Raw genomic sequence first — 9,930 nt, forward strand, 5'->3', positions numbered from 1 at the left:
CTCTCACAACCATACATGACCACTGGAAAAACCATAGCCCTGACTAGATGGACCTTTGTTGGCAAAGTAATGTCTCTGCTTTTGAATTTGCTATCTAGGTTGGTTATAACTTTCTTCCAAGGAGTTCAGTTCAGTTCAGTCGCTCAGTTGTGTCTGACTCTTTGCGACCCCATGAATCGCAGCACACCAAGCATCTTTTAATTTCATGGCTGCAATCACCATCTACAGTGATTTTGGAGCCCCAAAAAATAAAGTCTGCCACTGTTTCCCCATCTATTTCCCATGAAGTGATGGGACCAGATGCCATGATCTTAGTTTTCTGAATGTTGAGATTTAAGCCAACTTTTTCACTCTCCTCTTTCACTTTCATCAAGAGGCTTTTTAGTTCCTCTTCACTTTCTGCCATAAGGGTGGTGTTATGCATATCTGAGGTTATCGATATTGCTCCTGGCCATCTTGATTCCAGCTTGTGCTTCTTCCAGCCCAGCGTTTCTCATGATGTACTCTGCATATAAGTTAAATAAGCAGGGTGACAATATACAGCCTTGACATACTCCTTTTCCTATTTGGAACCAGTCTGTTGTTCCATGTCCAGTTCTGACTGTTGCTTCCTGACTTGCATATGGATTTCTCAAGAGGCAGGTCAGGTGGTCTGGTATTCCCATCTCTTTCAGAATTTTCCATAGTTTATTGTGATCCACACAGTCAAAGGCTTTGACATAGTCAATAAAGCAGAAATCAGTGTTTTTCTGGCAGCACAGATCAGATCAGATCAGTCGCTCAGTCGTGTCCCACTCCTTGCAACCCCATGAATTGCAGCACACCAGGCCTCCCTGTCCATCACCAACTCCCAGAGTCCACTCAGACTCACATCCATCGAGTCAGTGATGCCATCCAGCCATCTCATCCTCTGTCATCCCCTTCTCCTCCTGCCCCCAATCCCTCCCAGCATCAGAGTCTTTTCCAATGAGTCAACTCTTCGCATGAGGTGGCCAAAGTACTGGAGTTTCAGCTTTAGCATCATTCCTTCCAATGAAATCCCAGGGCTGATCTCCTTCAGAATGGACTGGTTGGATCTCCTTGCAGTCCAAGGGACTCTCAAGAGTCTTCTCCAACACCACAGTTCAAAAGCATCAATTCCTCGGCGCTCAGCTTTCTTCACAGTCCAACTCTCCCATGCATACATGACCACAGGAAAAACCATAGCCTTGACTAGACGAACCTTTGTTGGCAAAGTAATGTCTCTGCTTTTGAATATGCTATCTAGGTTGGTCAAAACTTTCCAAGGAGTAAGCGTCTTTTAATTTCATGGCTGCAGTCACCATCTGTACTGATGTTGGAGCCCAGAAAAATAAAGTGTGACACTGTTTCCACTGTTTCCCCATCTATTTCCCATGAAGTGATGGGACCGGATGCTAGCACAGGGAGGTGGTTAAAAGCAAGAATTCTAAAGCCAGACTGCTTCTGTTCAGATGCTGGTTTTGCCCTTAGCAGCTAGGAGATCTTGGGCAAGTTACCTAATCTCTGCTTTCTCATCTGTAAAACGGAAAAAATAATAGTGCTTTTTAGGGTAGTAAATCTGATTTTTTTTTTTAAGGGCCCAAAGGAAAAAGAGGGCTATATGCGAGTTTCTCCCTCAGCAAAAGCCGACACCGGTGTTTTCCTCGGCCTTGCAGGGTTTGGCTTGAAAGGAGGCAATGCCCAAAGTTCAGGGTCCAGATGCAGGCCTGTAGGCACCAGAGCGGTGTTTAAAGAGGTGTGAATGTCGACCCAGGTAGGCAAGCTCCCACAGAGTGGCGGTACCCAAAGCCTAAAAGCCCAGACGCTACCACGGATACCGCCCCTAAGCCCAGCTTGCACACACGTAGAAGATCCACAAACAGCTCAAGATTCTCAGGGGTGGGGCCAGAGGAGGACGTCAAGATTCTCTCTTATTAAGAGCGTGCCCAATCACAAATGACGTTCTGCCTGTTCCCCGCCCCCTAGGTGGGAGGACCCAATCAACGTAGAGAGTGTAGGCCAACCTATCTTGGTCCCTGCTGCGGCCGTAGTACGTCTGACCGCTCCGGTCTAGATCAGGAGATCTGCCGGGCCTGAGGCCGAGTTCCACCCTGGCTTCCCGGGATGTCGGTGGCTTTCGTACCGGACTGGCTGAGAGGGAAGGCAGAAGTCAATCAGGAGACCATCCAGCGGGTAAGCGCTAACACGGGCAGAGAGTTCTTAGTAGAGATCCTAAATGGCTGCGGATGCTGGAAGCTTCCTGGAGCGAGCAGCTGAGACTGGTGGTGTGCGTAGGTGACTTGCTGTGAGGTGAGAATGAAGTCAGCAGAGGTGCTGGGGCTGGAAAGCCCGGCCTTAGGGGGAGCGGGGGCGGGGGGCGCAGAGGCGGCAGTGGTCCTCGCCGCCCTGACGTCATCGCACTGACCCTTTGTCTGGTCTTTTAGCTCCTGGAGGAGAATGACCAGCTGATCCGCTGTATCGTGGAATATCAGAACAAAGGCCGGGCGAATGAGTGCGTCCAGTGAGTCTCCTCTTTATTCCCTTAATTTGTGAGTGTGAAGGGGAAGCTAGTATTGGAATCCATCAGCTGACCTGAACTAGGAGTCTTGAGTGAGCACAGATAAGGCTCAGAGGAATTACTTACTTGCCCAAGATAATACAGACAGTACATTGTGAAGCCTGGAGTCAGACGTGGCTTCCTCTTCAAAACTTGAATTGTGCTCATTGCAGAGTCCTCGAAAAGCCATGCCGGCCGATGACAACAGGGATGGGGACGGTTCAGTTAAGTTCAGTTCAGTCGCTCAGTCGTGTCTGACTCTTTGCGACCCCATGAATTGCAGCACGCCAGGCCTCCCTGTCCATCACCAACTCCCAGAGTCTACCCAAACTCATGTCCATTGAGTCGGTTATGCCACCCAACCATCTCATCTTCTGCCGTCCCCTTCTCCTCTTGCCCTCAATCTTTCCCAGCATCAGGGTCTTTTCAAATGAGTCAGCTCTTCGCATCAGGTGGCCAAAGTATTGGCGTTTCAGCTTCAACCTAAGTCCTTCCAATGATCACCCAGGACTGATTTCCTTTAGGATGGACTGGTTGGATCTTCTTGCAGTCCAAGGGACTCTCAAGAGTCTTCTCCAACACCACATTTCAAAAGCATCAATTCTTCGGCGCGCAGCTTTCTTCACAGTCCAACTCTCACATCGATACATGACCACTGGAAAAACCATAGCCTTGACTAGACCGACCTTTGTTGGCAGAGTAATGTCTCTGCTTTTTAATATGCTTGTCTAGGTTGGTCATAACTTTCTTCCAAGGAGTAAGCGTCTTTTAATTTCATGGCTGCAATCACTATTTGCAGTGATTTTGGAGCTCAAAAAAATAAAGTCAGCCACTGTTTCCCCATCTATTTCCCATGAAGTGATGGGACAGGATGCCTTAATCTTAGTTTTCTGAGTGTTGAGCTTTAAGCCAACTTTTTCACTCTCATTTTTTATTTTCATCGAGAGGCTCTTTAGTTCTTCTTCACTTTCTGCCATAAAGGTGGTGTCATCTGCATATCTGAGATTATTGATATTTCTCCTGGCAATCTTGATTCCAGTTTGTGCTTCCTCCAGCCCAGCATTTCTCATGATGTGCTCTGCATATGAATTAAATAAGCAGGGGGACATTATACAGCCTTGACAGACTCCTTTTCCTATTTGGAACTAGTTTGTTGTTCCATGTCCAGTTCTAGCATTCGGAAAATGTCTCACGAAATGATGAGAGCGGTGGCTGTTTCTGGTCGTGGATCCCTGGCTCATATTTTTGTGGTAACACATACAAAGACCAATAAAAGTTCTCAGTTAAGACAGAGGTAAATTTGGCACAGTAATTTAAGGTCCTCTCTAGCCATATGCCAAGATGAGAGAAAACACTCTGTTTTCTAAGTGTAGTTCCAGGAATTATGCCCCGTTTATTACAGAAACAAAAAAGATTTTATTTCATTGCGAATGAAGCCATGCTTTCCCCACCCCCTAAAAAGTAACCCTCAATTCCTCACTGAACAGCTTAGTGGAGATATCCATCTTGGGTAAGTCTTTACATTGGACACTGGCATTTGGTGATTTGCTTTTTTACAGTTTATAGTAAACAACTCCCATTTTTCTATATGGAAAACCGTTGCCAAACACTCTATTTGGTGCAGTGATTCTCAAATTATGGGTAAGTTACCAAAATCTCCTCATGGACATTTTCACATTGCATGGTGCATGATTCCTGCCCCCTAGTCTGATTTGGGGCTCGACCCCTTGACTGAGAAATGCGATCGTAGTAAACATGCTTTTATCATGGAAGTGTCTTGTCCTTTCTTTAACTTTTTTCAAGATTTTTTTTGGCCTTGTACCACATGGGATCTTAGTTCCCTGCCTGTGTGTGTGCTTAATCGCCTCAGTCGTGCTGTGTGACCCTACAGACTGTAGCTGACCAGGCTCCTCTGTCTATGGGATTCTCCAGGCAAGAATACTGGAGAAGGTTGCCATGCCCTCCTCCAAGGGATCGTCCCTACCCAGGGATTGAACCTGTGTCTCCTACATTGCAGGAGGATTCTTTTAACTGCTGAGCCACCAGGGAAACCCTTAGTTCCCTGACTAGGGATCTGACCTGTGACCCTGCAGTGGAAGTATGGAGTCCTAACCCTGGACCTCCAGGGAATTCCCTGTTCAAGATTTTTTTATAAGTAATACTGAGTATCAGGCACTACTTCAGCTACTGGGGAATCATTACCAAAACAGATACCAGCTCTGCTTTCATGGAGCTTACATTATAGACTGTAGAATCATATAATTAGGCATATAATAATAAGTGCTTTGAATAAGAATAAAGCACAGTAAATGGGAGGAAGTGCTAGTTTATACAGGTTATCTTTGATGTGGCATTTGGGTAGACACCTTAGGTGAGGAAGGCAGCTATGCAAATGTGTGAATCAAAGTGAGCATGGGGTGAAGTCCCCCAGGCTAGAGCTTGCTGGATAGCTTCAAGTCTCTACAAGGACTCCACTCTGGCCAGAACTTAGTGAGTAGAGGGAAAGTGACAGATGAGATCAGAGAGAGAGACTAGAGGCCCTGATCATGTAGGTCCTTATAGGCCATGAGAAGAGCTGAGCTTTACTCATAATGCGATGGGGACGTTTGAAGAGTTTTGAACAGAGGTATTACATGATCTTAACCTAAACTCTAAAATCACTCAGGCTGCTATGAGTATAATTACAGTAGGGGTACAAAGGTAGAACAGGGAGACAGGTTAGAGAGTGGTCCAGTACAGTAATCCAAGCAAGAAGTGATAGTGGCTTGGCCGAGAGATATAGCTGCGGTAGTGAGAAGTGAGAACAGGTAAGATTCTGGATGTATTTTCCTCTGATATGATAAATAGACACGTTGACAAAACTGATCTAGTCAGTAGATGAGCCATTCACTAGATAAAATTCTTTTCCAGTTTTTTGTTCAATAAAAACACACCTCTAATTTTTATGTTTTTCACCCATAGGTACCAGCATGTGTTACACAGAAATCTCATTTATTTGGCTACCATCGCAGATGCCAACCCAACCAGTGCTTCAAAAGCAATGGAATAGTCTTCCAGTTGGCTGTTGTGAGGAGTAATTGAATGTGATCTATTTCCTATGAAATGGATTTTTGCCAGCTCAACTGCTTAGAATGTGAATGGAACCTCTGTGGCTCTTCTAAAAATGTGAAAATGTGAAGAAAGCTACTAACTTAACCATATTCTCAGTATAAATACTTAATAATTAAGTGGATTCCCTCAATTAAGTTGACTCCAAGTGTCCTCCATCCTGAAATAAGTGTGTTTGGATAACAGAGATATAATGGGCATCTTCAAGTCAACCTTTTTAGTTTCAATCTGAAGAGGAAACTGAGCAGGTATTGGGCGATCAGCAGAAATTGGTGAGACTTTCCACTGAGACACTGCCAAATGGATGTGTGACTGTTTCTCCCTCCTGCCAGTTTGTGGTGGTGGACCCCTGACTGCTGTTTTCATGTTGCCTTGAAATAAAGCTTGCCTTTCCACAAAAGCCTGATATTAAGGTATAGAAATTTTCATGTAATGTCTTCCACTTGGTTTTTGAGGAAAAGTGTAAGGAGCTAAAAATACATGTAACACCACCACAGTCATTGCTAACAAAATTAATAGTAATTCTTAAGTATCATCCAACATCATCTACTAATAGAAGATGTGATGCCAAAGGAAGAGTATCTTTTTCTTTTCTATCCTTTTAAGGTTATTGGCTAGGCCTCTATAACAAAAGACAGATTAACAGAAGAAAAGCATATGCATTTATTTAATATAAGTTTACATGACATGGGAGCCTTCATAAGGAAACAAAAGACCCAAAGAAACAGTTAAACCTGAGCATTTTTATATATGAAGTTCGATGAAAAGTATAAAGTTTTAGAAAAATGTGATGGGACATAAGGGTATGAACTAACTGTAGGAAACTGGGGGAAATTTAGCAAGGCCTTTTTGTTCAAAATCTCTGTCCCTCTGGGTGTGGGAGGGCACCTCTCATCTGAGAGTCACATGACCTGCTTTATGGGAGAAGGTCTGAGAGTCCCTCTAGGATCTGCTGTTTCTCAAATTCCTTCCTTAAAATATTCACTATGCCAAGGAGCTGTATTTTGGAGTGGCATGTCCTGAATTCTGTGATGTTCAATTTTCTTCTCTTCCCACAAAATGTGATTTTGTTGATGTGTCTGAAACAGGATCCCAACAAAATTCACACCCTGCATTTTGTTGACATCACTATGTCTATAAAAATACTTAATTCCCTTTTCCTTTCTTTCCCATTTGTTGAAAAAAACATCATTTGCTCTAAAAATTTTCACATTTCTGTTGTATCCCTGTGGTGTGGTGTCATTATATGTCCCACTATTGGCCCAGTTTTCCTATAAACTAGTAGATCAAGGTGCTCGTTCAGACTCAGATTCTAGTATCTGTGGCAAGAATATATCATAGGAAGTGATAGGTGCTTGCTTTTCCATCACATCAGGAAATAACCCAAAATGATTTATTATCAAGCTCCTGATAGCCTTTCACTTAAATTATGATCTACCCAGCTTTGATAGGTTATTTCATTCAGTTCAGTTCAGTTCAGTCGCTCAGTTGTGTACGACTCTTTGTGACCCTATGAGTCGCAGCACACCAGGCCTCCCTGTCCATCACCAACTCCTGGAGTTCGCTCAAACTCGCATCCAAATCGAGTCGGTGATGCCATCCAGCCATCTCATCCTCTGTTGTCCCCTTCTCCTCCTGCCCCCAATCTCTCCCAGCACCAGGGTCTTTTCCAATGAGTCAACTCTTCGCATGAGGTGGCCCAAGTATTGGAGTTTCAGCTTTAGCATCAGTCCTTCCGAAGAACACCCAGGATTGATCTCCTTTAGAATGGACTGGTTGGACCTCCCTGCAGTCCAAGGGACTCTCAAGAGTCTTCTCCAACACCACAGTTCAAAAGCATCAATTCTTCAGAGCTCAGCTTTCTTGACAGTCCAATTCTCACAACCATACATGACCACTGGAAAAACCATAGCCTTGACTAGACGGACCTTTGTTGGCAAAGTAATGTCTCTGCTTTTGAATATGCTATCTAGGTTGGTTATAACTTTCTTCCAAGGAGTTCAGTTCAGTTCAGTTGCTCAGTTGTGTCCGACTCTTTGCGACCCCATGAATCACAGCACGCCAAGCATCTTTTAATTTCATGGCTGCAATCACCATCTGCAGTGATTTTGGAGCCCCAAAAAATAAAGTCTGCCACTGTTTCCCCATCTATTTCCCATGAAGTGATGGGACCAGATGCCATGATCTTAGTTTTCTGAATGTTGAGATTTAAGTCAACTTTTTCACTCTCCTCTTTCACTTTCATCAAGAGGCTTTTTAGTTCCTCTTCACTTTCTGCCATAAGGGTGGTGTTATGCATATCTGAGGTTATCGATATTGCTCCTGGCCATCTTGATTCCAGCTTGTGCGTCTTCCAGCCCAGCGTTTCTCATGATGTACTCTGCATATAAGTTAAATAAGCAGGGTGACAATACACAGCCTTGACATACTCCTTTTCCTATTTGGAACCAGTCTGTTGTTCCATGTCCAGTTCTGACTGTTGCTTCCTGACCTGCATATGGATTTCTCAAGAGGCAGGTCAGGTGGTCTGGTATTCCCATCTCTCAGAATTTTCCATAGTTTATTGTGATCCACACAGTCAAAGGCTTTGACATAGTCAATAAAGCGGAAATGGATGTTTTTTCTGGCAGCACAGATCAGATCAGATCAGTTGCTGAGTCGTGTCCAACTGTTTGCGACCCTATGAATAGCAGCACGCCAGGCCTCCCTCTCCATCACCAACTCCTGGAGTTTACTCAAACTCACGTCCATTGAGTTGGTGATGCCATCCAGCCATCTCATCTTCTGTCGTCCCTTCTCCTCCTGCCCCCAATCCCTCCCAGCATCAGGGTCTTTTCCAATGAGTCAACTCTTCGCATCAGGTGGCCATAGTATTGGAGTTTCAGCTTTAGCATCAGTCCTTCCAGTGAACACCCAGGACTGATCTTTAGGATGGACTGGTTGGACCTCCTTGCAGTCCAAGGGACTCTCAAGAGTCTTCTCCAATACCACAGTCCAAAAGCATCAATTCTTGAGCTCTCAGCTTTCTTGACAGTCCAACTCTCACAACCATACATGACCACTGGAAAAACCATAGCCTTGACTAGACGGACCTTTGTTGGCAGATAATGTCTCTGCTTTTTAATATGCTATCTAAGTTGGTCATAACTTTCCAAGGAGTAAGCATCTTTTAATTTCATGGTTGCATCACCATCTGCAGTGATTTTGGAGCCCAAAAAATAAAGTCTACCACTGTTTCCCCATCTACTTCCCATGAAGTGATGGGACCAGATGCCATGATCGTTTTCTGAATGTTGAGCTTTAAGCCAACTTTTTCACTCTCCTCTTTCACTTTCATCAAGAGGCTTTTTAGTTCCTCTTCACTTTCTGCCATAAGGGTGGTGTTATCTGCATATCTGAGGTTATTGATATTTCTCCTGGCAATATTGATTCCAGTTTGTGCTTCTTCCAGCCCAGTGTTTCTCATGATGTACTCTGTATATAGGTTAAATAAGCAGGGTGACAATACACAGCCTTGACATACTCCTTGTCCTATTTGGAACCAGTCTGTTGTTCCATGTCCAGTTCTAACTGTTGCTTCCTGACCTGCATATGGATTTCTCAAGAGGCAGGTCAGGTGGTCTGGTATTCCCATTTCTTTCAGAATTTTCCACAGTTTATTGTGATCCACACAGTCAAAGGCTTTGGCATAGTCAATAAAGCGGAAATAGATGTTTTTCTGGAACTCTCTTGCTTTTTCCATGATCCAGCGGATGTTGGCAATTTTATCTCTGGTTCCTCTGGGTTTTCTAAAACCAGCTTGAACATCTGGAAGTTCACGGTTCATGTATTGCTGAAGCCTGGCTTGGAGAATTTTGAGCATTACTTTAGTAGTGTGTGAGATGAGTGCAACTGTGTGGTAGTTTGAGCATTCTTTGGTACTGCCTTTCTTTGGGATTGGAATGAAAACTGACCTTTTCCAGTCCTGTGGCCACTGCTGAGTTTTCCAAATTTGCTGGCATATTGAGTGCAACACTTTCACAGCATCATCTTTCAGGATTTGAAATAGCTTAACTGGAATTCCATCACCTCCACTACCTTTGTTCGTAGTGATACTTTCTAAGGCCCACTTGACTTCACATTCCAATATGTCTGGCTCTAGGTGAGTGATCACACCATCGTGATTATCTGGGTCGTGAAGCTCTTTTTTGTTCAGTTCTTCTGTGTATTCTTGCCACCTCTTCTTAATAATCTTCTGCTTCTGTTAGGTCCATACCATTTCTATC

General features: G+C 44.1%; 1 protein-coding gene across 1 annotated transcript; it reads left to right on the forward strand.

Annotated features, from left to right (window-relative positions):
- The first annotated feature begins 2,041 nt into the window (after positions 1-2,041).
- SS18L2 (SS18 like 2) lies at positions 2,042-6,065 on the forward strand. The gene is made up of 3 exons (XM_086366181.1): positions 2,042-2,193; positions 2,445-2,521; positions 5,519-6,065. Exons 1-3 carry the CDS (start codon positions 2,125-2,127, stop codon positions 5,604-5,606), a joined length of 234 nt encoding a protein of 77 aa, XP_086222307.1. The 5' UTR covers positions 2,042-2,124; the 3' UTR covers positions 5,607-6,065.
- Positions 6,066-9,930: the final 3,865 nt, after the last annotated feature.

Source organism: Bos grunniens, chromosome 22, assembly GCF_055505025.1.
Source record: "Bos grunniens cultivar Pamir isolate PY7600 chromosome 22, Bosgru_T2T1.0, whole genome shotgun sequence".
NCBI classification, from domain to species: Eukaryota; Metazoa; Chordata; class Mammalia; order Artiodactyla; family Bovidae; genus Bos; species Bos grunniens.

Bases quoted from the DNA above. Each gene is read 5' to 3' on its own strand.
- SS18L2 (XM_086366181.1), top strand. From the start codon at position 2,125: ATGTCGGTGGCTTTCGTACCGGACTGGCTGAGAGGGAAGGCAGAAGTC. The intron at 2,194-2,444 runs GTAAGCGCTAAC...CTGGTCTTTTAG, and splicing joins ATCAGGAGACCATCCAGCGG to CTCCTGGAGGAGAATGACCA. The intron at 2,522-5,518 runs GTGAGTCTCCTC...TTTCACCCATAG, and splicing joins CGGGCGAATGAGTGCGTCCA to GTACCAGCATGTGTTACACA.